Source organism: Amblyomma maculatum, chromosome 9, assembly GCF_055883805.1.
Source record: "Amblyomma maculatum isolate TAMU_Amacu chromosome 9, ASM5588380v1, whole genome shotgun sequence".
In the NCBI taxonomy this organism is placed as follows: domain Eukaryota; kingdom Metazoa; phylum Arthropoda; class Arachnida; order Ixodida; family Ixodidae; genus Amblyomma; species Amblyomma maculatum.
This window is the reverse complement of record NC_139352.1, coordinates 123,466,187-123,493,290: the sequence shown is the minus strand read 5'-3', so window position 1 is coordinate 123,493,290 and position 27,104 is coordinate 123,466,187. Positions and strand designations below refer to the sequence as shown.

Here is a 27,104-nt window from a genome sequence, read left to right as displayed (position 1 = left end):
AAGGGGGGGGAAAATTGTTCGAAGCCGGCTGGCCGCTGCCATCTTGGACTTGTTTTGAAGCTTGTTTCTTTGTGCGCATTTTGCGGCGTCTCCAAATGATGTCGCTCAAACAGAACGACCACCGTCGCGGGTTTTCCGAAAGCCGTTTCCGGTCCACTGATTGGCTGGAGCGCACGCTCGCGAAACGTGCCCCTCGTCTCGCGCTTCCCATTGGCCAGCGCGAATGACTTGCCTTGTTTTTATTTTTTTAACCGTTCTTTGTCGCGGCTGCCGCTTTGCTCGTTTATGATGCGCTTTCGCGATCGTATCAGTCGTTCCCGCAGCTGGTGCTGGTCTTTAGACGTAGCTCGGTGGACGTGGCCGTATCAGGGGTGTTCTTCGACGCGCCTAGCGAGTGCGCGTCGAAGAACGAGTATGGCGGCGCGCTGCCAGGGTCGTGCGGCGTGTTCTCGACCTAGCTGCAGCACGTCCGGCGGCATATAATCGTTTGCGAGTGGTTCAGAGGCATCAAAGATAGCATCAGTAAATTTAACTGTTCAGCTGATACTCATGGTTCTGACCGACGCTACCACTTCGTTGCTTTTTTATCGCGTCACTTCAGACGACAGGCGAGCCTGACATCGCGCCGTTGCCCGCGTTCCTCTTCCGCGAACGGTTTCGTGTATATATATTTTTTTTTTAATCCCGTCGCTGCGCTCAAAGGGTGTGAAAGTTCGAACTTTAGCTATAGCAAGGGACCCCGCGTGCGGCCCTGCATGTGCTGTACAGCAAAGTAGCAAAGTTTCATTCTGGAACATTAACCAATTTATTAGGTCATCCTAGTATGCCGCTGTGTTTTAGCCTTAAACTTTGTGCAAGTTTATTAATATAGCAAGACCGTTTTATCGTAATTTTGAGCATTTGTTTGCCTTGAAGGGCACTGCCACAGGCATATGAAGTGGTAAATGAAGCTTCTCACGCTGGTTCTAGTGGCGGTATATTTAGACTTTGTGGCAAGCTTTTACCAGTATTTGGGAAGGGTACTGTTATATGTTTAGTATATAGCCTTTCTCATAAAGAAAAAAGCCTCACAATGATTCCATTTATATTACCATAGCTGCAGTGTAGCAAAAGTTAAAGGTTGTCTCAAAATGCAAATACGTTTTTCTCAGTGCTGTTTCTGGACACAGCACTCAGCCTTACTGTGCTTTTTCTCTACATTGTCGCCGAGTGACAATGACAAATTTAGCATCACTGCAGTCATATTGAAAAGATCAGGGAGTGATCCAACACTTGCCTCACTCTATCGAGGTTTTTGCAAATTGCCATTAAAATAATATTGCATATGAAAAAAATTTTGCTGATTTCCTAACGGCATGCGCTACCTTGGCCATGGGTAATTGTGATAGCTTTAGTTTTAGTTCACATATTCAAAATCCAAAGACAGTTTTGGAAATGGGAAGAGCATGACACTTTTGGTGAGAAATATCACAGTGAGGCTACTGATTGTTCAAGTTATAATATGTTATCAAACTTCAAATGCCGTTTTCTCAGTTTCATATTTTTGGTCGATCTCTACAGTCTTATACCCCTGTCACACGGGCACTTGTAAGGCCTTGAGAATTAAGGTTCTTTGCTCCAAAGGCGGTTGACGCGCAGCTACACGGCAAAGTCGTGAGCCCTTTGCGATAAAGGCCCGTAGCGGGAAAGGCGGTCGTCAGCGGCCTTTAGCTTCGCAAAGGAGCAGCCCGAACCTGAACGCCACGGAGCGGATTAAAAAAAAAGTAAACAGAGAAAGAAAAATGTTGACACAAATATAATTTTATCATTATATTTAAGTCTAATTGACGCTACTTAAGGCTGCCCCACATGGAGCGATTTTCCCGCGGCAAACATTGCGAACAGCCTGAACACCGTTCGCCGCTGATCAAGCCGGCTGCTGCTTCGAGTAGTGCGCGCCGGCGATACAAAACAAACGAAAAAAAAGAAAATGGGCTAAATTTTGTTGTTTCCGTAAATAATGAGCCGAATGCCGAAACTGAGTCTTTCTTGACGATCGCTAAGCCGTACCGGGTCGCTGTATGGAAGCTGTTCACAGCCGGTTGCCGCCGTAGCGGCGCGGCTGCTCCGGCCCGCTTGCACGCCATCTCCGCTAAAACGTGAAGCCGAAATTAATCATATTTTGCTTTTATTACTATAGAATGAGACTCAAAGTTAGGCAGTTCTATGAGTAGATCATTCACTATAGTACGAAGGAATTTCATAGCACTGTTTCATGTGCCATCGGTGCGAAACATATAACAGGCCTAGCGACGACTAGGGAGCAGCGCACGGCCAGAGCACTGTTGTCCGCCGCGCTAGCGGGCGGCACCGCTTTGGTAAGGTCGCGTCGTAATGTGCTGTAAGCATTGCGATTTTGCCTATTTTGATGATGCAGCCGAAGCGGTACCTTTTTCGACGTTTCGCTTAACAACACTCGCTCGAACACTGCTGCAGAGCGACGCGCCTGGAGTACGCTGTTGCTAGCAGCGTCGGGCGTACTCGAATGCTGTATACAAGCGCTATCGGGGGCAATTTAAGTGCTGTCTATTTTATGTGTTGCTCTTGAAATGTCATTTAGTGTGAAAAGTGCCTCGTTGAAGCGGACCAGCTCGTGCGTTTTCTCACTCGGGCACCCACACCGCCAGTTTTTCGCTGCATGTGGCACGGCGACGGGGCATCGGCGTTGCGCCACGCCTCATGAAGTTCGCAGAGAAAGTTTGCTCCATGTGAGTGGCCCTTTAGGCGTTAACTTTGCATTTCAGCGAAATTTAAGCATCTCGAGTGTTGATAGAAGAGTTCGAACGTTAACAGCCACATCGACATACGATGTCTCCTTGTTATGATTTCGCTCTTTGCTTTCAAGCTTTGGGTCTCGTCACTCGTAGTTGTAACACACCCTATAAAGATTTTTTCAAAATTCGCACGAGCAAAGTATGCTTCGCACGCGAGCACGCGGAACCGGGCCGAACGACGAGTGCGCGTCTGCAGTGGTCAGAATGGAAAGGAAAAAGGAAAAAAACTTTTGTTACTAAACATACGCTTCATGCTTCAGACCTTCAGAATCTTTCTATATTATCAAGTCGGTTACTTTTCCTAACATAAACAAGGCCAGTCTTGTTCACTTCTCATTCTAGATGAAAGAGATCGTCTACTTCAATTTCGATAGCTTTTACTAGTGCCATTTCAAGCGCAGCGGTTGACAGCCATTGGGATTGCCATTCGGCAGATGGCGCTCACAGAAAATGCCTATCATCATCCTCATCCATCTCCTTGCCGTGTAGCTGCGCCGCTTCTCCTTTTTAGTTTTGCTCCTTTAATGCAATAAAGCTCCTTTGCAGTAAACACCTTGGAGAAGTGCCGTATTACGCAGGGTTTTGATAATTTCTTTTTAGTTCACACAAATAACTTTGGTACCATTTTCTTCAGAGAGAAATGAAGTACCCGATGACATTTTTAATTTTTTAGTTTAGGCAATGGATAAATGTCAATTTGAGATTAGCTTAATGAGTTCGTGTCAAATAATGCAGCCTTTTACTCTAAACATAATATGTGAGGATGACGTGCCTTTTTGAGGTAAACGAAGGATGTCATCGGGTATGGGGAGACCTTGGCTATCCATCTATGTAATTAAAAGCAACGAAATGCAATGAGAAAGTTCATTAAAGCTGCGTAAGAAATTCACTAATTACACTCTGGACTTTGTTAGATAACTTTTGATCTAAGACCACCAGCTCAATTATAATTACATTTTTGAAATCGGGACAGAAAACCACATCTGTGTGCAAAGGTTCGTGAGATTCTAGCCATAACTAAAAAGGTTAGTTTTAAGACCCTCGTCCCCCCTTAAGCTATTCTTTGAAGCCACTGTTATCGCCAGTAAGTCAAACCCGGATATATCGAACTCGAAGGGGATCGCGAAATAGTTCGATATATCGGTAATTCGATATACAGAAATCGGCTTGGGACGGCACTTACGATGCAAAAAAACGATACCGTATTTGTTGCGTAATCAACTCACTCGCATAATGAACCCACCCTCCACTTTTGCACTTGAGAATTTGGAAAGAAAAAAAAAAAAAGGCATTAAGGCCAGCTCTCCCACATGCAAGCGATTAAGCGATCTCAGCGACCAGCGGTAGTGACAGAGCATAAAATTTCCAACTTGCTGGAACTGCGTCCCTCTCGCCGCTCGAGCCACCGCGGCAGCTCAAAACAAGGTTTCTGTGTTGCCGCGGCAGAAATCTCCAGCGTTATCGCTTGCATGTCGCACTCCGTTTCGGTCGTCTCATCCGCAGCTCATTTCTTGGCAGTGTGCCAAGATGCTGCGCAGTGATAACGTCGCTGCGTGTTCTTTTGATAGCTCCTGCTGCGGCGGGAAGCGAACTTGGCAGACTGCCCGTGATGGCTTGATTGCACAATCCTGGTTCAATTTATCACGCCGCGCTTGGGGCGGGTGTAGTCTACTGTCACAAAATCATTGGAAAGCGTGATAAAGTAACTGCAAATGCTGTTTAAAGCGAAAAATGCTAAAAGCCGGTGTCATGATCGGAGCTGACCGCGTGCTTTCGTTGGTTCATACTGCAAGAATAAAAGACTCCAGGAAAAAGAAAGAAAAAAAAAAAAAAAAGCCGTTTCGTAACGCTTCTCCTATGCTACGCCGCGCACGACTCTTGCAAAAAAAAAAAAAAAAAAGAAAAAAAGAAAAGAAAGAAAGATAGATATGCCTTTTCTTAACTTGCGCAGGCGCTGGGTCAGCCGCCCCGCACAGATGGGAGTTCGCAGCACACGCTGGAGAAAGCGTCCCACATTCTGTCTGAAAACAGGCTGAGCTGGCTTGGCGCATGCGTAGCGCGTGCTACTGCGAACGAAGGCCGGGAAAGAGGGAGAGAGATAGCTTGACAAAAATGGACACACCCTTGCGCTTCGCTCTATCTCGTTTTTCCCCTCTCGCTCCCGCCGGTTCTCTCTGGTTCATTCACGCACATGGCTTGCAAACGTCACGTGCTGGTGAGCGGGAAATGATAACTGCAGATGTGCGCACCTTTGGGGAATGGGCGCGGCGCTGCCCTAGCCGAACATCCCCCTCATTCCTTCCGCGCGCGGCTTGAAAACGTCACGCAGCAAACGGCCGAGGGTGATGCGATGTCTTTGGGGAAGGCACACTTTCCAGTGCGTGGTGCGGAGTTCGATATATTGAACGACCGGTGAAATTGAGTTCGATATATGACGCGGCTTTCCTATACTTTTACATGGGATTTTCAAGGGGATATTCCATGAGTTTGATATAACCAAAATTCGATATATCCGGGTTCGACTGTACTTTCAGCTCAAATACCCCTCATTTTTTGGAGTGCTGCATTACCTTGCAAATTTTACTGGTACTACTGAATTTCAAACAGCCCTGGTACATTCGGTGAAATCAAGGTTCGCCCTCTATGCAGATGACAAGGAGGCATGCTTGGCCATGTTTTTGGACCCATGCTTCAAATCTACCATATTCAAAGCCGAGAAAGGAAAGATGATGTGGCTAAAAGATTTAGTTTGACGATCGTGTAAATAACTTACCAACATGTAACAAGAAAAGCTGAAACTTTTTACTGTGGCTAAGTCTTTTACCATCAACACACAAAGTTAAGACTAAAAACGCCGCACAGCTGACAGAACTGGCTAAAAGAGGCCCATCTCACCATCAGCAGTGGTGCCCTCCTTGGCCTTGGAGGAGTCACTGGCTGCCTCCCTCTTCTGGCGAGCGACAAATGCCAGATGGTGCATGTTGAACAGCACTGCGTAGACCATCTGACGAATGGGTCGGAACAGCGTCACCCCCCAGGGCAGGTCACGGGGGGCCTCGTCCTCGATGGCCACAGGAATCTTGATGGCACCCTGCCAAGCAATTATTTCTCTTAACTGCCACTCAAATTGCTCACACCCAATCAACAGAACTCAGATCTATTGAGGTGAAAAAGCGAGCGCTACATGGCTAGACTCAAGCAAGTAAAAACACAAGTTGGTCATCTTTTACCACTGCAATATTTTGGCGAAACAGCACAGCACATACAGTACAACCTCGTTAATTCGAAGTCATCGGGACCGCGAGAAATCTTCGAATCTTCTGAGAAGGCTATGCAGGCAGAAAGGCCTAATGCAAGACAGAGTTCACGGCAGGCAATACCATTTTCCAAACTTTATGAAAAGGCATGGATTTTTGCTTCCAAGGTGACCAAGCGGCAGAAAGAGGTGACTGAGGCGGTGGCACCATTACCTTCATAACAACAGGGCAGTCACAATAAGGGCTGGCTGCTCTAAGTGAGGAGATTGCTTTCTTTGCCAAAGCATTAAAAATCTGTGCACATTACAATCAAAAGCATTGCACTTTTTTTTTTTTTTTTCCGATTGTGAAAATGGGTTCAAGATACAATTTAGGATGTATTAGAATTATTTGATAATCTTTTGAAAGGCTCTCTAAGAAAATGCAGCACACCAGCACAAACACGAGGAAGGAAGGGACACAGCGCTGTAGCATACGTGACTTCCACGAGGGTTTGGCGTTTATAGGAATAAAGTGAGACAGATCAGTGAGACAGGATAGAGCCCCTTGTACAAGAAATTAAGCGCAATTGCTGGTGCGCTGCGTTTTCCTAGAATGTTGTACCAATTCGCCCATCAGTCTACGCTTTTGAAAGGCTCTTCTGAGAAAGGTTGGGCACAAGAAACCTCCCTGCAACTGCCACACACTGCTAAGCCTTGACGGTAGCCTTCCTATAAAGACTAGCCAGAAAAAAAAAGATTGTTTTTAGACACCTTGGTAGTAAGCTTTCGTTTGCCCAGCTTTCCGTGTACACCATGGCCTTGTTTCTCACAACGCATCCATACAGTCCCCTCCTCCCCATTTCTTGCCCGCAAAGTCGATTGTTACGCACCAAGTGGGTAAATAAAGCACTGCCTCAGAAAAGAGAAAAATAAAAACAAGGTCATTGTTGCATCCACCTGTGTGCTGGGAAGAACAGCGAAAGAATCAACTGAGAAACCTTTCCAATCTCAGACCCACGTCAGTGTGCACTCACCTGGGAGAGCAGTTGGTAGATCCAGGGGGACATGAGCCCCTTCTGGTGCCTCTCGCTGGCTGTGCGCATCACCTCGGGGGGTACCTTGGGCAGCTTAGGCGTCTCAGGCATGACAAACACTATGCTCCGGCCCTCCCCACCACCATTGCCACTGGTCCCTGGCTCACTGCTGGCACTGTTCGGCCCAGAAGCACATTTCTGGCCCTGCTGCGAGAGACCCACCAATTAGATAACACATCTGCTGCTACAATCTTTCGCACCCGGTGAAAACGGCACAAGTGTTCAGGTGGAACAGCACTCCACTAACAGTGTACGTAAGGAGAGCCAGTTGGCCAAATCTAGCCATCAACCGTAACCACACAATACAACAAAAGTTCAAAGCAGCCAGTTTAGAAGCACGTGCACATGCTCACCTTGCGTCCCTGCCAGGACTTGGGGCTCTGGCGGCCGGGGCTGGAGCTGTTGCTGCTCGATGAGCTGGGACCTGGGAGGCTGCCATTCACATGTGCCGAACCATTCTGCTGCAGGCCACCTGCGCCACAAAACCAGCTTTTTATGAGGCAGCCATGGGGTAAACGAAGGACATCTGTGTTCTTCTCAGCGTCACAAATTCCAGGGCTAAGTTAAATAAAGCAGCACATCCCCAATTCAGAGGGGAATGCCGGCTTTAAGATGAAAAAAAACAAAACAAAAAAAAACGGCTATAAACGTTCCACTTTCCATGTTCAAATTACCAGTCAGGTTCCAACAATAAATAGAAAGAAAAAAAAAAAAGCTTTCAAGCAGCCGACTAGTCTGCCTCAATTGCAGAATGTGCCTGCAATGCAAAGTAAACAATCAGTTTGCTGGGCCAGTGGTGGCACTCAGACCGATAGCAGTGAACACACAGGAAACATTGGTGGCTGCGTGACGGCCTAGCACGGGCGGTGAAGCGACTGCGCAAGCTCTCCTCTAGTCCAGCCGTGTTGCCTTGACGCTAGTGTGACACGATAAACGGCCAAGGTGATGAAATTGTCTCTGGGAAAACCGCATCTTCCATTGCGCGGTGCAGAGTTCAACCTATCGGACGACCAGTGAAACTGGAGATCGATGTACGATGCAATTTTCCTACACCTTCACACGGGATTTTCAAATAAATACAGTCAAACCTCGATATAAAGAACAAGCATATATAACGAATTATTGAATATATCGAACTCTTCTGAAATATTTTTGTCAAACATGTATTTTTAACTTCCCATAGCGAACGCGGTGCGGTATAAAACAGATACGAACTTCGCGACGCCAAGCACTACCTCACTTTAATAGCAGGAGGCAGGCTTCGTTGCACTACATGTGCGTAGTGCGGCGCAGCAAACGTTCAGGACTAACTCGCAGGCGCTGACAGCGCCACAGATGCCACGACGGCATTGGAAGTTGACAGCTAAAGAAATCCATGGCCTCTGAGATCACCCTCGTGTGCCTGTTTGTGTGTGCGGAGGTAATCTCGGAGGCCATGAGAAATCGTTCGCATCTCACAATCGCTGACAGCGCCGCTTCAGCAGCGGCGGCAGTGGCGCGATCGAATGTTGCTTTTGCCTTTTTGTTTCACGAGTCTTTCCCGTTTTTTGGTTTTAGTGTTAGCAGCGGCGTCGCGGCGTGGCCGTCGTAGTCGTAGCGTTCAGCAGAGGCTGCGTTGGTAGCTGTGTCGAGTGTGGTACGCGGGTGTGCGTAGTGCTGTGATGGCGGTGAACGTGAAAAAAAAAGAGCAGCACTGACCTTAAAGACCAAGCTCAGGATAAAATCAGGGCCTTTAAGGCAGTTTACAAGAGGAGACTGATTGACACTCTCTCGTGAAGGTTCTTATGAAGCAGGACTTGAAGATGGGAGCATTAAAGCGACTTGCTGGGAGCATTAAAGCGGCATGGGACAGCGTGAAAGGCAAAACGATCGCCAGCTGCTTTCGGCACGCAGGTTTTGTTCCAGCAGAGACCCGTGCATCAAATGACAATGGGGACGATCCTGCCGAAGCAGAAGCACAGTTCCGCGAGCTCGATGAGCCTGTAACAATTTTTCGCGTTTTGTTGGTGACATGCCCGCAACAATGACTGTAGAGGACTTTGTAGGCGGCGACGACATCGTGGCACCCATGGCTGTATTGACGGACGCCGAAATCGCTGTGGAAGTTTCTGAACATCCTGCAGACGAAGCTCAGGCTGACCCTGCAGACGATGAGAACATTCCGACTTCACAAGAAGCGCTTGCTGCATTGGATTTACTGCGCCGCCGCTGCAGTGCTATTGAGAGCAGTGGGTTTGCCCTTGTTCAGTGTTTGCAAACTGTGGAACAGGATGTGATACGGAATGCGATCAACACAAAAAAGCAGGCCTCGATAACGCAGTTTTTTGCGCGTAAATAAATGGACGTGACCCAAGTAGGTACGCTCCGAGTTGCTGTGCCTTCTCCGTTTGAATTTTGCTGCTCTTGCATGTATTTTCTATGAAATTTTACATTACGAATTATGGATAGAGCGAACTATTTTCCGATTTTTTAACTGTTCGTTATAACGAGGTTTTACTAATCTGTTACTTCAATAAAAACAAAATTCGAATAATCCGGGTTCAATGTTGGCATTCTATGCTGTACTCGCATGCTAACTTTCAACAAGATATGCTGACAAAAAAAAAAAAAAAAAAAAAAAAAACGTTTTCCGAGACCCTCACCCTTCCTCTAAAGGTTGTTTGCAAAGTGTGCTTGCGTTTGTTCACCCCACCTAGTTTTCTTCTGCCAGTTCCATGTGACCGTTTTAGCTTAGATTAATTTTAATGACTGAATATAAAGTGGCATGATAGGTGGCCAATGTGCCACCGCTTTCTCCACCAATGGCAAACTGCCGCCACGTACCACCAGAGTCCGAGGCACTAGGGCTTTCGTCCTCGGTGCTGTTCCGGTGCAACAAGTCTAGCGTGTCTGCAGGCTTGTAGGCCCCGTTCAGCACACCGCCATTTGCCCCTGCCGTCGGGTAGCCACCCCCAGTTGCCTGACGGTACGCAGTCAGACTTGAGAGCTGTAAATGGGACAGATTTCACTCAGTCAAAGGTACCTCTTACCAACATTTGCGAGAGCACACAGGGTGCCCGCAAGGACGGCAGATGATAAAAACGTTTCATTTCAGACACAACAACATTAAATGTGCTACACGGGCTGTACGCTATATCCAAAGCAAAGCCAGAGAGCCAAACCTACCCACACACAACTAAACTCTGACACAACTAAAGATGACTGCTGAGTGCATAACTAGGTGCTAGTTGAGCCACACAGAGCAGCAGTTTTAAAGGCGAAAGCCTTTATTGGCTCATCATTGTCATCAGCAAAAGTGCCATGCTTTTGTGGCGGCTCTGATACTTAACTCCTTAAGAGCTTATGACGAGCTCAGCTCGTCACAAGCGATCGACAATTTTTTTGCTTATTACTAGATGAGGTCATCACAGCTTTTCTGCAATGTTTCAAGGAGCTGATGGCGAGCCCAGCTCTTGAAACAATATTTTACCACATAAATCATAGATGGCAGCATGGGTCCCATCATTGGCATTTTTATTGAATGCGATTTTGAACACTAAATGGCGGAATTCCTGCATCCCCTTTCCCGCGTTTTCTAAAACATGGCATCATGCGTGCGTGGATCTGGTGCGGGAGATTATTCTGCATCGGATGATAGCACAAGGGAGGACGATGCCGTTTTGTGTTCTTCAAGTGAAGAGGATAGTGATGACATTTTTGTCGACAGCGAGTCAGAAGCGGAAGACAGCAGCGATGACACGATGGGCGAGCTTTCGTGAATGGTGCCGGATAGACCTAGTGGTGCGTGAAGGCCCTCTGAGCAGTGCCATGCTTCCAACGCTACCACACGGATAGTGGTCTCATCTAGTTCGAATGCATCTAGAAGCAATGGTGCATCTTTTGCACGGCAATTCTAAGCCACTTTGTACTATCTGTACTTTCAAGAATTTATTTTTTTATTTCTCAATGCTCCTCAAAGGTGTAAGGTATGGAGTATTGCACAAGGGGGCCGGTAATGACTAATAAAATATAATTATCCGCCAGAAATCGTTTCTGGGATTTTTTTTGTTTCAAACATGGTACGTAATAAAAAAATTTGGCAATTTGGAAGCATAACTTTTTTATTTATTTGGCCCTTAAGGGGTTAAAAAATAAATTAATAAACCATGTCTCCCACCGGGGAATCGAACCTCCATCCCTTGGATCCCCAGCCCAGCACTTTACCACTGTGCGACGCCCCAGATCATGAAACGCTCTTCATAGATAGATAGATGGATTTATTGAAAGGAAAAGGCAGAGAGGTTGGCCCGAATAATTCAAATCTGGCCTGCTACTCTGCACTGGGGAAGGGGAAGGAGAGAAGAAAGAAGGTCATGATGGGTGACGATGTGGGAGAAGGCATATGAAATATATATACAGACACAACAGCTTGTTTTACAAACGTGAATCAAGTCCGCTGGCACTCAAATAACGGCAAAGAGCGCGCACTGCCTGGACGCCCTTCCCCTTGTCCTGCCAAGCGCCCAGCAGCAGTTCCTCCGACAGAGGCCTCTTGTCTAAACGCTTCAAGGAAGCAGCTAGCACATTTCTTTCGTTCGCATACTCTGGGCACACCAATAATACATGGTCCACAGTTTCTGGGATGCCACAAGTTGAACATTCCGGTGAGTCCATCTGTCCAATTAAATGTAGGTACTTGCGCGTGAAAGCCACGTTTAAACGAAGTCGATGTATCAAGCATGTCTGATGACGCGGAATATCACGCGGAACAATAAATTTAAATGTTCGATCGAGCCTTCTCAGACGGATGTGTCGGACGTCTGGTTGAGCCCAGTAAGTTGCTGTAGCAATATTCATATAACTCTTTAGAAGACACGTCGTATCCGCCCTTGAAAAAGGCACAGCTGTTTGGAGGCCATTGATGTGTGCGCTTTTCGCTTCGACATCGGCCTGCTCATTCCCATGGAGGCCGCAGTGGGCAGGGATCCATTGAAACATTATCATGTGGCCTTGCAGCTGGGCAGATGTGATGAGCTCCATAATGTTTAGTGCCAGGGACTGATAGGCAGTGTGGCGTAAGAAGTTTTCCAAAATTTGTAATGCAGTCTTCGAGTCCGTGAATATACACCATTTTTGAGGTGGTTCCCCACATATATAGCGAATAGATTCTCGAATGGCTACAAGTTCGGCAGCGGTTGATGTAGAGGTATGTCCCAAAAGGAAATGCAGAGTCGTTTTCCGAGCTGGTACGACCACAGCTGCAGCGGATGCCTGTGCTGACACAGATCCATCGGTGTATACGTGAATATAACTGGGATATTCTGACCAGATGTGTGCCAGAGTAAGTTGTTTGAGTCCACTAATTGGTACCATTGATTTCTTTAGTATTCCGGGAACACGAAGGTGCACCAAAGGTTTATCCATCGTCCATGGTGGTTGGGTGGGACGGTATGGGAGGGCATATCCTGTCGGTACTTGCGACTGATGGCAGCGGAGTGCACTTGTAAAACTGCAGTCCGGCCTCTCATCCAGAATCTTGCTGAGTGGGTGAAAACGGTGTCTTGTAAGTGCTCGTAAATATACACGAAGTGGTTCGTGTGACAAGTATATGGACATTGGGCGAGCGTGTGCCTCTTCAATTGTGCCTTTGTTAGAGGTGCATCTGGGCAGTCCAAGGCATATTTTCAGTGCCTGCGCTTGCACGCTCTCTAAAGTCCGCAAGCAGGAAATGCTCATACTAGAGAGTACTGGGAGACTGTACCGGATGTAGCCAACAAACAGAGCCTCGTAAAGCCGTATTAAGGAGCGCTCAGTTGGACCCCATTTGATGCCAGCTATGTAACGAAGTACATGGCAAAAATTAATTAGCCTCTTCTTCACCATAGCAATATGTTTCGACCAAGATAGTCGGTGGTCGATAATTACTCCCAAGAATCTGTGCCTGGAGACGTATGGTATTACGACTCCATGAAGGGTAATCGGGTAGCGGCTGACACATTTTCCCGTAAACGCGATCACTGCACACTTTTCTGCCGCTAAAAATAAACGCTCTTCATAATTTCCCTTGTCTACAGTGAGAATGATAGCAAGATTTCGCGAGTGACAGATACTGTGCCTTTCCTTTCCTGTAGACGAATTATAGAACACCGGTGAACTTTTATGCGTTCAATGAAATTCTGGTTGTGTTCAACAAGGGGTGCGCAATGTACCGTCACGGCAGGTCATGACGTCACAAGGCGATTAATGCATATAGAAAGCTGACCCCACTGGGCGTCTGATCCAGGCATTCGTGCGCCCTTTCATTTGCCGCTTCCTCAAACGCCGCACACAGCAAACAGAAGCAAACCCAGACGTCTAAGAGACGTTAGTACAGCAGGGGCCGGATTATGCACCGCTCTCAAAGGCCTATGTCCTACTGGTCAGTTCTGACCAGCAGCCATATTGCTTTTCTGCGTCACCAGTGGACGTCACGAGACGTCATGAACACAAAAGAAACGATGACGTTGAGCACCTAAATATGGCCGCCAATTGAGAGCGACAGAAGCAGTCTCAAACGTTTGAGAGTGAAAATGGCGGCCACGTACATTGCGATGCGCCGCTGTGAGGCATTGTATCGGCGATCCACGGCGAATTATAAAGCACGAAGACGCGTTTGACTTGCCGGACGAGTTGTTCCGACTCTGTTCAACTCGGGAACAATCAGAAAGTGCAGTGACTGTGCGACCATCGCCGACGAACATCGATAACGGCGGCTTGTGGGCGAGTTCGTCGTCACCGCGGCGGCAAGCGCACCGCATTTTTTTGCTACCGGAGGCTTCCAACACGATTACACCGTGCTTCCAACATACGTAGAGAATGTAACATCGTTTGCATCACACAGTGCGCCGGTAGCGGAAGCCATCGGGCGGAACGATGATTGCCGTCAAGGCGCAGCGGGGAGATACGGAAACAAGTCGCTAGGCAAGGGGTTCTACGCACGTTGTGAACATCACAATAATGAGTAGATTTTGTTTTTGACTGCGTGTGTTTGGCTAAAAGTTCTGAAGATCGTAGTAAACTTGTATTGTGTCTGCTTTATCTCAGATCTGCGACGCGACCACGCGCATTTCGTGACCCTGGCTGCCCCGCCAGACCAACGCCTCCTCCACGACGTGTTCGCTAGTGTGCACCGAAAGGCGATCGAAGGTCTGCTGAACACCTGCGTCTTTTCCTGGTTAAGCTCTAAAAACCAGTGTTGGTCATCGAACGATCTTAATTATATGCACTGATGTGTGCTATACCACTTGTTGTAAGTCGGCTTCTCTGCAAGGCTTTTTTTTCCAACCAAAAGGTCTCGTTCCCACTCGTGCATTGTTTTTCAACAGTTGTCTTAAAGATGACCTAGCGAGAGCTGTCGAAAGGGTTCTGTATACCTGTCCTTTATATGTAAAGTACAGGATGAAGAGACTATTGATTGTCCAGCGTGCCTTGCTTCTCGATGACAGGTTTCGGGCCATTTGTCACGCTCCCTGCCTGCGACACATTCGCGACTTGAAAGTAAATGCGCCGTAAAAACGCCTACTTCTTTTTATTTCAGCAAATACCGAGAGTGTTTTCTAATGACATTTTTTTTTTTTTTTTTTTTTTGAAACCACGCTTTGCAGGGAGAGACCGACTTAGATTTCGGCCTCAGCAAGAGATCCATTTCCTGAATATGCTGAGATTGGCTAAATGCCAAAGAATGCATGTTGTAGTGAAATTTTATTGTTATCATGGCTAAAGCAATAGGAGACAAATATTTAGCGTGTTTAAATTTATTTACTGCCTAAGAAACCGGGGTGTTTCTGTTATGCAGGTAATCATATAACGTTATTTATATCACTACCAAGTTACAAGGCTGTCCTTACAATGATGCTTGCCTTTGCGAGTGGGTTGATTATACGACAAATACGGTATCGTTTTTTCGCATTGTAAGTGCCGTCACAAGCCGATTTCTGTTTATCGAATTATCAATATATCGAACTATTTCACCATCCCCTTTGAGTTTGATATATCCGGGTTCGACTGTATTTTTTTTGGTGAGAACTGTGCAGAAATATGCTGTGAAAGCAATGCATGCAGTTTGATTCAGAATTAAACTATGGACAGTGCTGAATTGCCACTGCATTAGGCAAGCAGTGTGAAGGCACCCACCTCCCTTTCAGCCGTCTCCGAGGCAAACTTTGAAGGATCGCTTCGCTGCAGTCCTTCTTCACTGGGCGACGACAGCTCCAGGCTCGGAGAGGAGAGGTCAGCTGTGGAAAGAGAAGGATTTCATCACGTGAAACTGCACAGTGTGCAAGGACCATGGCACTGTGTTCACCCAGCTGACAACACAGCCAAGTGCAGAAGTCATTATTAAGGAAAACCTTGCACAGCTTTTTAGAACATCAAGTAGCATAAAACACAATCTAAACAATGGAACAGTTCACAACAGTAAAAGCCGCAGCATATTCACCTAGCCTATCTTGTCATAAAGCATTGCTAAATTCAGAGTGCTTTCAGAGGTACTTCAAAACAAGACTGGCCACGCCATACGAAGCAGGTTTCAGTAAGCATTCAAACATTTTCAACTAGCTTCCTTGTCTTCTTGCATTAAAAGCCACCCTACAACAGTGTGCACCGAAGGTAGGAAAAGGCTGAGAGGTATTCGCCGCGAGATCGACCTAGAGGTGGCGCCACCGTCACTCCGGTAGTGTGGATCGGCAGCCGGCGGCGCTCGCAGAAACGCACGCTGCGTAGGTCTGCTTCCGAGTTAATGGCGGGTTTCTTGGCGATGAAGACGTGTTTTCTGCAGTATTTCTGCAATATTGCAGAAAAAAATCCAAGGATGTCGCCAATGCAGCAGAAGAAGAGCGGATTTTAGGAAAACAAAGCACTCAACCACCAGTCTTCTAGATTTACTTTGCACGTTTCTTGCGCTGTACCACGCTCACGCGCCTAATGCTTGGGCCTGCCTAATGACAGCTTTGTTTTTCTTACCGACTTTTAAACAGTTTACACGTGTCTCATGCCAGCGAGACCGGCAAATGTAGTGTCAAGCCCACGCAGATACAAGGTTCGTGCTCTGACCTGCAGTAATTTAGATTGAATCGAGAAAGCCTGGTTCATTATATCGTACTTGACTCGAGGATTAAGCAGGTTAAATGTAGCATTGGCAGCGCACTGCATGGCGAGTTGCTTTAGACTGAGTGCACATCAACTCTGGCTAGACAACCACGCAGAAGTATTCCCCAAAAATGAGATCACACCGACACTATACAGGAAACCTCGCCGCACAGGAAAGCTGATTGTTCACGTGTACAGCGCTGAGTGGTCTGAATTTGCCGAAATGCTTTTTGCGGCCACTGTCATAGAATATGATAGTGTATTAATGCATGCGCCACTAACTGTAAATGATTTCCAGAAACCGAGGAAAGTATAAGGGATTTCTGATGTGTGTGCTGTTAATACATAACGGTGAATTAGTAGTGTAATTATTTTGTTTTGCAATGCGAATAAATTTCACCGTGCTAGAGAACTTTTACACACTTGACAGAATTGACAATAATCAGCGATTAATTTTTAGTAATGTTAAAGTGCAAGCTACGAATTACTCGCTGCGAAGACATCGTTATAACTGCACATGGGCACTGTTGTGTTCTGGGAAGCAATTTTACAGACTGAAAATTTCTTTATCACTAATTATTTAGCAGTGACTAAATCTTATGCGAAGTAAAATATTAAGGTTGCTTCCAAAACAGATGCCGGATATAAAACTATTCCGAAAGAAATGGAGGTCATCTTATCATGAGACTATAAAAATGTATTTATCCCCGAACTAAATACTGATATTTAAGCCCGCATGAAGCTGTTTTACTCCCGTTGTCAGAAATGACGAGTTTTGTCGGAAGACAGCACTTGGACGAAAAGGGATTATAATAATTATAATAGGCTACCAGTAAAGTACATTGATCTAGGTGTATTATGTAATATTTAGGGTAACAATTAGGTGCAGGGAATATGTTTCCCAAACATTCGAGCATTTCTCTAAAGCAAAATGTGCTCACTAAAACTTTTACGGGTGCACAGAAGCCTTCAACAACAAAAAATAAAAATAAAAGAAATGCAGATTGGCCCGGGTTTAACGCATGAGAGTGGCATCGGCTATGACGGATGATTGCAGAGGCTGGTTTTGGCGTCGTTTTTTTTTTTTCATTATTAACACCACATTTACCGCGTGGGCTTGTTTATTGTGCAGTCAAATCCCACAGCAGAGGAACGCCTTTCGAAACGGTTGTGATTGAATCCCGCATTTCAGCGGTCGAGCACCCTTACCATTGAGACACCGCAAAAAAAAAGAAAGTACTCACAAAACTCTATCGTGCATACAGATGGCATAGTAAGCATAGAGTGGTCTGTTCAAACTGCATTCTGCTATATGAAGCAGTCTGCGGTGGCATATGTTTTAGTAGCTGCGGTATTCCAAACAGAAACGGGAATATGCAATTTTTGAGCGTTTGCATTAACTTTTATTGACGGCAATAACCTGTTTTGCTTTGACACGGCAGTAACGACAGTACCACTTCGTTTGAGACATTGCATGTCAAAGGATCTCAAGCGCCGAAGACCGCGATGGATGATGTCCTTATCCAAGCATGACATGCTCGATACGGACAAGTATATATTTTTTTTAATGAACCATATTTATTTTGCAAGAGGCATATAGGTAAGCAAAAGCTCACAGGAACTGCGAAACAAACAAAAACACTCCTGTACACGCCGCATGCACGCAAGTAAATCACTGCGGGCTGGCACGCGACGCGAAAACGCATCCACACTGAATAGGTGTCGCCGCTGAGCCGCAAGGTGGCGACTGCTCGATCTCGAGGCCAATAACATCAGCGTTCCCCAAGGAAGTGTACTGACCTGCTTATGGTTTATGTAAGTGACATTGTGTTACACTAATAGAAATGTTAACATGCTGTACACCCCAATAAGTGCTGTGGCTGACCAAATATTACTGAATAATGCATCGAGTGAAATTGTGGGCTAGTGTGACAGATAAAAAAAACGGACTTTTCATCCTGATAACACAGTGCTCTTGTGCACGACAAAAAAAATCCTCACCATTTAGTTACTCTGCTCATGACACTACTACAGTCAAACCCACTTATAACAATACTGGTTTTAGCAATACAGTGAAAGCTCGTTAATTCACAACTCGTTAATTCGAAATTTTGGATAATTCGAAATAGTCATCGTGGTCCGGTCCGCAGTGCATAGAAGTCTATGCGCATAACAGCTCGTTAATTCACTCAAAAATTGGCGCCGCCACCCATAATTCGAACTGCGCGCCGCCAAGCGGCGCTGTTAAAAACCATCGTTGGAAGCTTTCACGGCAGAACGATAGATGGCACAACCATCGGGGCGCCGCTAGGGTGCTGGAACAAGTACTAAACAGTCTTTCCTGCCGCGACTCCTTCGAGGAACGACGTTTCAGTGTTATCGACCACGGTTTCGTGTTGCATTTCGTGAGCCCTCGTTTTGCACGCCGCTTGTTGTGAGCTTGTGTCCGCGAGATGTGTTCGCGTGGGAAATACTGTGCCAAGACGGTGAAGGAGAAAGTGGCTATTTTACGCGAGGTGGATGAACGGAAGGCCAGCAAAGTGGAAATCGCGAAAAAGCACGGGATTCCACCAAGCACGTTGTCGACGTACGTCCGAAATAGGAAGGCCATCGAGGATGCCTATGAAGCCGAAGATTTCGCCAGCAACAGAAAAAGGCTTCGGTTAGCCAAGTATCCGGAAATTGAGACCGCTGTGATCACGTGGGTGAAAGAAATGAGAAGCGCTGACATTCCACTGAGCGGCCCAATTATCATGGCGAAGGCGGCCGATTTCGCCCTGCGCTTGAATGTGGAAGATTTTGTCGCCTCCGAAGGATGGTTTCACCGCTTTAGAGACAGACATAATCTTGTCTTCCGGATGTTGTCTGGAGAAGCCAAAGAAGTGGATGCAGAAACTTGTGCCACGTGGCGAAGCGGTGCTCTGCAGCAGTACTTAGAAAGCTACTCGGCACATGATATATTCAATGCTGATGAGACGGCTTTGTTTTATAAGCTCCAGCCCGACAGAACAGTAACATTTAAAGGGGACAGCTGCGCTGGCGGCAAGCGAAGCAAAGAGCGGATTACTGTTCTGGTCGCCGCTAATATGACCGGGACGGAGAAGGTCCCTCTTTTTGTTGTCGGCAAGGCACATAAGCCTAGATGTTTCAAGAACATTAGGACGCTGCCGACGGAATACTCCGCCAACAGCAAGGCGTGGATGACGGGCGAATTGTTTAAAAAATGGCTCTTGAAATTCGATCGGAGGATGGAGCTAGCGAAGCGTCAAGTTCTCCTCATTGTGGATAACTGCTCGGCACACAAAGTCGACGCCGAGCTGAAAGCCACAAGGCTCGTCTTTTTGCCCGCCAACACGACTGCGGCCTTGCAGCCGATGGATCAGGGGGTGATCAGAAACATCAAATGTTTCTATAGGCGCCACATGATCGAGCGCATGACTTTGTGCACAGCAATGCACATGTTGGTGCGTGCATGGGAGCAGGTCACGCCGTCCACAATTGCAAACTGCTTCCACCACTGTGGCTTTGCTGCCGGAAGTATGAAAGAAAGTGGCGACGATGGGAGTCCGGAGCCTCTGCCTGCGGCTGTGCGTGCTGTGCTGCAGGACGTCAGTTTTGATGATTACGTTGGAGTAGACAGCGATGCAGCAGTGTGCGGTGCCCTAAGTGATGAGGACATTGTTGCTGAAATTGTTGGGGAGCAGTCTGTCCCAGAAGAGGCAGAAGACTAGGACGACGACGAGGAGCAAGAGGTCGTGCGTCCATCCGCGGCAGAAGTTATGGGAGTGCTGAATGTCGCGCGCCTTTTCTTCAGCTTTGAAGAGGGGGAAGAAGACTCCCTGCGTCGCATTCGCATGCTAGAAGACCGAGTGAGTACGGTAGCCCTCAGAGAGAAGAAGCAGAAGATGATAACAGACTTTTTTGCTAAATAAATGTTTTTCGTGCCCTCCGGGCATCAAACGCCTTCATTTTTGCTCACTTTCATTAGTTCGAATTTTGGTTAATTCGAACTGGCCTGGCGGCCCCGTGGAATTTGAATTAACGAGCTTTTCCTGTATATCGGATATAACAATGGGCAGCCGCTGCACCATCAGGTTTGCCATGTGTTCTATGGTAAAATAAACTGCTAATTACAATGCTTACTAAAAAAAAAAAAAAAAAAAAAAAGGAAATCGGATCAGAACGTGTCGAGCCAATGCATTGGTCGGGTGCGCCAGGGAAGCTTGCAAGCAGCGGAGACAAGGAAGAGGATGGAGCACTTCCTCACGTGGAGGAGGGAAGGCGTAAAGCCGCGTTCAGACTATGTGTGCAACGTACGTATAGTTCGTAAGGATCGTAAGCGTAAGCGCAAAAAAGATAGCGTGTCTGTTCAGACTGCTGTCACATTGAGCGTAAGATGCATAATGTCCGCAGCCAGCGTGGGCGTAAATGTCGGAGGACCCGCGACTTTTACAACTAGCACAGATACGTCTGTTACGTGCGACCAATGCGCACAGCCGTTTCGGTTTTCCCTTTCCGGTCACGGGGCTTCCAGTCTTCCCAGATTTCGCGCAAACCAGCTAGTAGGCGACATCACGACATCATCCAACGCTCCTACTCTGCTACAGTGTCTCGGCTCGCCGGTGTTATTGGTGTTGTGTCAGTGATGGTGTCTGTCCGCAGCTTGATCATGTGCAGTGCGGAATCTTCTTCGCTGTGGAATTATCAGCCTCTCATAAAAAACGTTCGGCAGAGGCCAGCTCTCTACTACCAGCTGAAATCGCACGGAGAGAAGTGAAAAACGACGCCTGGCTACAAATTGCCAGTGCGCTGAGTCAAAGCAGTAAGTGGTTTTTCAATCCGTTTTTTCATGGGCGAACAAGCTCTCAACAAGCAAATGCTTCCTCTGGTTTAGAAAAGTGAGGTTATGGAGATGGGGGATACCCGCTTCATCCCACTGCAAAAACACTAAAAATGTTGAAAAATACAAAAACATTTGTGGCGAACACCCCAATACAAATGAATGAAGCTGGAGCCAAAGAGGAGAAAAAAGCCTGGAAAAAAAACCAAACACGACAAGCCTGAAAACTCGAGAAGACGATTACCGGGACTTGACAAGGCCGCAGGCATTGATTTCACACCGAAGACTTTCGAAGTCTGGTGAGGCGGTTGCCACTTTTCTCGACGATAAAGGAAAGTATGGCAGATTCCCACTGATGGCTCAGTCCACGTGATGCTCGCACACGTGGTAAGTACACGTAAGATGCAACTGTTGTACACTTTCCTCTTGAGCGATACACTTAACGATACTTATTGCCTCTTTAAGAATTTTTAAGTCCTCTGCCTCAAAATTAGGGGAAGGTAACAGGTGGCAGCCAGCCGCTCGACCACTTGTTCGGAGCAGGATGGCGTGTAATGAATGCAAGATTTGTTCAAAGCGTCCACGAGTAAGTAACAAAAATAAATAATAATAATAACATTTACCAATGTTACTATAGTCTTGATTGAGCAGTATGCATGACATACAGCTCATCATTCGAGATTCAACAGCTCAGTAGAAATCGAAATGTCATTAACACAATAAATGAATGAAGTGTATGGAAAGGCAGACAAGGGTTTTATGAATCACCTATAATAATAATAATACAGTCGAACCCGGTTATATCGAACCCGGATATATCGAATTTTGGTTATATCGAACTCACGGAATACCGTATTTACTCGAATCTAGGCCGGTACTTTTTTCTTTTTTTAATTGGTTACGAAAGTCGGGGGTCGGCTTAGATTCGAGGATGCGGTTTGCCTGCAACCGCTAGACATGTAGCGCCATCTCGTGGCTACTGCTTGAAGCTTGCAGGTTTGCAGGCTCCATTTTGCTTTTGTGAACGTTGCACCAAGGTCTCGTCGTTTCGCGTTTCCTTGTGTGCGTCTCTGCGTGCCCTCGAAAAAGCAGTCGTGTTCGCGGCGCGATGGCTCCCACCAAGCGATGCCATTACACTGCGGCTTGCGGAAAGTAGTTTTAGAGGCGGAGAAGACGTCAAACCTACAAGCTCAGCACGACTTCGGCGTGGATGAAAAAAACGTGCGCCGATGGCGCAAGCAGCGGAATGAGCTTTTCGACTGCGCTGCAAAGCGAATGGCCTTCACTGGACCCAAGCGCGGGCGACACCACGAGGTGGAGAAGGATGTCGCTGATTTTATCAGGAAGCAAAGGGAAAGTGCAATGCCCGTGATGACGGAGATTATACAGGCGAAGGCGAGGGAGATCGTAAATGCTAGAGGCGTTGGACGGACCCAATTTAAGGCCAGCAGGGGCTGGGTCACTCGCTTCATGAAGCGTTTCGGGTTCAGCTTGCGACGGAGGACTTCTGCGTGCCAAAACCTACCCCCTGACTTTGAGGAGAAGCTGGTCGCATTCCAGCGCTTTGTTATCAAGAAGCGGTTGGGCCAAATCGGTAACGCCAACCAGACCCCAGTCTGTTTTGACATGCCTGTAGCGTTCACAGTGAATGAAAAGGGTGCAAAACAGGTAAAAGTCAGAACTGCTGGGTACGAGAAGCAACGTTTTACCGTGATGTTATGTTGCATGGCCGATGGGCGAAAACTGCCGCCCTACATCATATTTAAGCGGAAGACGCTTCCAGCTGGAGAAGTTTTCCCTAAAAACGTCTTTGTGCGCGTCCATGAGAATGGATGGATGAGTGGTGCCCTTGTCGAAGACTGGGTGAAGACCGTTTGGCAACGCCGTCCCGGGGCCCTGTTGTTCAAGAAGTCGCTCCTGGTTCTCGACTCCTACCGCGGCCACTTGACAGATGCCGTAAAGTCCGTGCTTTCGGATGGCGGTACGGACATTGCGATAATCCCCGGAGGTATGACGAGCTAGCTACAGCCGCTCGACGTAGCCATCAACAAGCCATTTAAGGATAGGCTGCGGAAGCACTAAAACGACTGGCTGACAATGCAAGATCACCAGCTCACACCGACCGGGCGCATCAAGCGTGCTTCGCTTAGCCAAGTGGTGAACTGGGTCGCCGCGGCGTGGGAGGAGATTCCGGCCGAACTGATTGTGCGGGCCTTCTGAAAGTGCAGTATTTCCAACGCGCTGGACGGAAGCGAAGACAGTGCGCTGTGGGAGGAAACCAGCGACAAAGCGGACAACGACGGCGACGAAGACAGCGAGTGAGCATTGGACGTGCTACAATGAGCGTCGCAAGCACAGTAAAATGCATGTTCTAGTTCCAGTCAATGCCTTTTTTCATTCGGCTTACATTCGAGTAAACTTTTTTTTTTTTTCTGACCGTCTGAATTTAGGGGGTCGGCCTAGAATCGAGGCCGGCCTAGATTCGAGTAAATACGGCATCCCCTTGAAAATCCCATGTAAAAGTATAGGAAAGCCGCGTCATATATCGAACTTAATTTCAGCGGTTGTTCGATTATCGAACTCCGCACCACGCACTGGAAAGCGTGCCTTCCCCAAAAACGATCGCATCACCCTTGGCCGTTTGCCGCGTGACGTTTTCAAGCCATGTGCGGAAGAGGAATGAGAAGGAACAGTTCGGTGACGGCTGGTCTGGGCAGCGCCGCGCCCATTCCCCAAAGGCGCGCGCATCTGCAGTTATCGTTTCCCGCGCGCCAACACATGACGTTTGCAAGCCATGTGCGTGGGTGTGCCCATTCTTTTGCCGAGCTATCTCTACTTCAGCAAGCGCTATGCATACGCCAAGCCAGCTCAGCCAGTTTTCAGACAGGCGTCGGACGCTTTCTCCAGCGTGTGTTGCGAACCCTCTGCACGGGGCGGCTGACGTGGCTATGGCACCTGCGGACGTTAAGAAGCGGCAGCTTTCTTGTTGTGCTGTTCAACGGTAACAGTTTTTTTTTTTTTTTTTTTTTTTTTTTTTTTTTTTTTTTACAGCTGCTGCGATCATGACGCCCGCCCCAAGAGCGGCGTGGCTTGTGCAATCAAGCCATCACGGGCACTCTGCCAAGTTCGCTCGCTGTCAAGAAATGAGCTGTGGATGCGACCACGAAACGGAGTGGAGCGCCATCGACATGCAAGCGAAAACGCTCGCGATTTCTGCCGCGGCGACACAGAAACCTTGTTTTGAGCTGCGTGGTGGCTCAAGCGGCGAGAGGGACGCAGTTCCAACAAGTTTGAAATTTTTCGCTCTGTCGCTGCCGCTCGTCGCGAGATCGCTCAATCGCTTGTATGTGAGCAAGCTGGCCTTTACGCATTTATTTTTAATTTTTTTTCAAATTCTCGGGTGCAAAAGTGGAGGGTGGGTTCATTACGCGAGTGGGCTGATTACCCGAATAATACGGTATCGGTTTTTCACATCGTAAGTGCCGTCACAAGCCGTTTTCTGTATACCGAATTATCGATATATCGAACTATTTCGCGATCCCCTTCGAGTTCGATATATCCGGGTTCGACTGTAATAATAATGATAATAACAATAACAATAATAATAATAATAATAATAATAATAATTTAATGCCAACAAATTTACAAGATAATAACCAGCCTGTTTAAGCAAACATGCTTGTGAACGGAACTGGGCAGTACAGCGACGTATACGTGCGGAGCCACGCACAAAAAAGGGGGGGGGGGGGGGAACAATATAAAAAAGCATAGATATGAAAAATAGATAAAATGGAAACAGCAAAAAAAAAAAAAAGCATTTACAAAACAAATCAATGAAAGTTATGTGTTCTTCTATTTCCCACTGAATGTCGCCACTCATCAAGGAGCGTTTTGAAAGCGAAAAAAATTCAACCATCGAAAGCGGGAGACACTGATCGAGGCATGGCTGTCGACGTCCAGGTCGGTCTGACACAGTTTCACTGTCAGTGCTAAAGTCTGAAGAGCTGAATTCATCTTCCGATTCATCACTGCTTCTGTCCGCATCCAAAAACAAGCTTTCCGATGCGCCAACTTCTGCGGAAACGCCCGTTTCCGCATAGTGGAGCACGCGACGTCGACACGGTGATGTAAACAAGAGGCGTCAATCACCTAACTCCGGAGACCATCTGGACGGGTGCGGCACGGCGGAAAAATTATATCAAAAGCAAAACTGAAAGAAGGGTTCCTCTATTTCCCAATGGATGATGTTAAGGAGTGCTTTGAAAGCCGGAAAATTCGAATCGTGAAACCATCAATAGCGGGTAATCGATGGGAATAGGCGCGGACAGGAAAGTGTTAAATAACAGTACTTCCATCAAAAGTACACTAAACGTGTTAAACTCTTATCTTCATAACAGACATTTTAAAAAATAAAATCTCCATCAAAATAGTCCTTTAGAGCCCGTATCACCATCCGCCAGCTCAAGTAAAATTTATATTAACAGGCCCTACTCGGTGCAAACCGGACACAGAGTGGCATAAAATACAGTATGCGTAAAGATTCTGAGATTACAGCCAGGTTTTATGAGGTTGGCTTGTCAAGCCCGCTGGGAGGTTATGACTGAGAAATGTGTGCCAACTGATGGCGACCTTTCTGTTCATTCTGCCTATAGACATTTTCACGGGGGCACTTCTGACGTTCTGGCGTCGAGAGTATTCATCAATGTTGCCTGTTTGGGCTGGACTGTGACTTGCCTCGCACTTGCATTGTGAAGCAGTAGATATCCATCGATGTTTGCATTTATTTTCGTCGCGAATGACTTGCCCTCATAAATAATGGCATATGCCAATCGGAAGTCTACAGGCCAGCACTGTGCTGTGCATGTGTGTACGAACCAGCGCAAAAAACGATTTTGGGGACTGAAGTGTGCCCACAACACAGCACTCTGCGGGAGCACTGCCGATGTGATATATTCATGCTGCACCGGTTTCCTGCATCCCCCTATCTGCGAAGGCAGTTGATAACTGCAGTCAAGCGCAAATATTTTACAGTGAGTTCATGGTCGTGGGTTTGCTCACGACACTTCGTCGGTGGAATAGACTGACGTGAACACTGTGCCCGCGCTGCACTTGGGCTTTCCTTTCTTCGGGCCAGTCCCCCATACTAATGCGAAAGTGTTACTTCGATCACTATGTTCACAAATTTTTGTCCGCTGACCGTGTCCACAGCAGTTGCGAGTAATAGAGAAGTGGTAGAGGTTAATGAGTGGTGTCAATCGATAGAGACTGAAGTAATGTTGCTGCCGAGAACATAATTAGGCCAATAAGTTAATTAGGTAATTAATTAGAGGCAAAACACGCAAAATCGTGCCCGCAGCAGTTGTAAGTATTTGAGAAGTCGTAGTACGAAGAGAGTGCGAAGAGAGGATAACCGATGGTCACTTAGCGTAACAAACTGAATTCCAAGGGAAGGAAAGCGTAGCAGGGGCCGGCAGAAAGTTAGGTGGGCGGATGAGGTTAAGAGAGGTTTTCATTTTTTGCCTCTAATAAATTACCTAATTAACCTATTGGCTTAATTATTTTTTCACACACATTACATCAGCCTCTATCGATTGACACCACTCATTAACCTCTACCTCTTCTCAATTACTCGCAACTGCTACGGACATGGTCTTCGGACAGAAATCTGTGAACATAGCGAAGTAACGCTTTCGCGTTAATAAAAAACAATACCTACCACGGACTAGCACGCCAGGCCTCGACGAACCCGATGCGTTTGACACCAATGCCGACGAAGAAGCACTGGATCCGCTGGCTGGGTTTGCGTTGGCAATTACTTCACATTCGTCGTTCATGCGAGCATATGAATCGCGTATTAGGTCATGCGGCACAACAGAGGTGAAATGGAAGGAAGAAGCAGTACGAATACAGCGCCTTGAAGGGCACAAAACAGATGTGCGGCCGTCCGGCTCAAGTTGAGCTTTCACAAGCACAGTCCAAAATGGCTGCATAACCCGGTTCGACACTAGATGTCG

The 27,104-nt window shown here is 47.1% G+C and overlaps 1 protein-coding gene across 4 annotated transcripts in view; it reads right to left on the bottom strand.

The window, feature by feature from the left end:
* Nucleotides 1-27,104, bottom strand: part of LOC146180308 (constitutive coactivator of PPAR-gamma-like protein 1 homolog) — a 97,648-nt gene that overhangs the window by 45,857 nt on the left and 24,687 nt on the right. The window contains exons 4-9 of one of the 4 annotated variants that reach the window (XM_084579533.1): nt 26,807-26,905; nt 15,297-15,397; nt 9,969-10,131; nt 7,499-7,617; nt 7,086-7,289; nt 5,709-5,904 (exon numbers count right to left, since the gene is read on the bottom strand). In XM_084579533.1, the coding sequence (XP_084435659.1) occupies nt 5,709-5,904; nt 7,086-7,289; nt 7,499-7,617; nt 9,969-10,131; nt 15,297-15,397; nt 26,807-26,905 (882 nt within the window). Of the gene's footprint in view, nt 1-5,708; nt 5,905-7,085; nt 7,293-7,498; nt 7,618-9,968; nt 10,132-15,296; nt 15,398-26,806; nt 26,906-27,104 lie in introns of all 4 variants that reach the window. The other 3 variants (XM_084579532.1, XM_084579536.1, XM_084579535.1) reach the window with 3 other exon arrangements.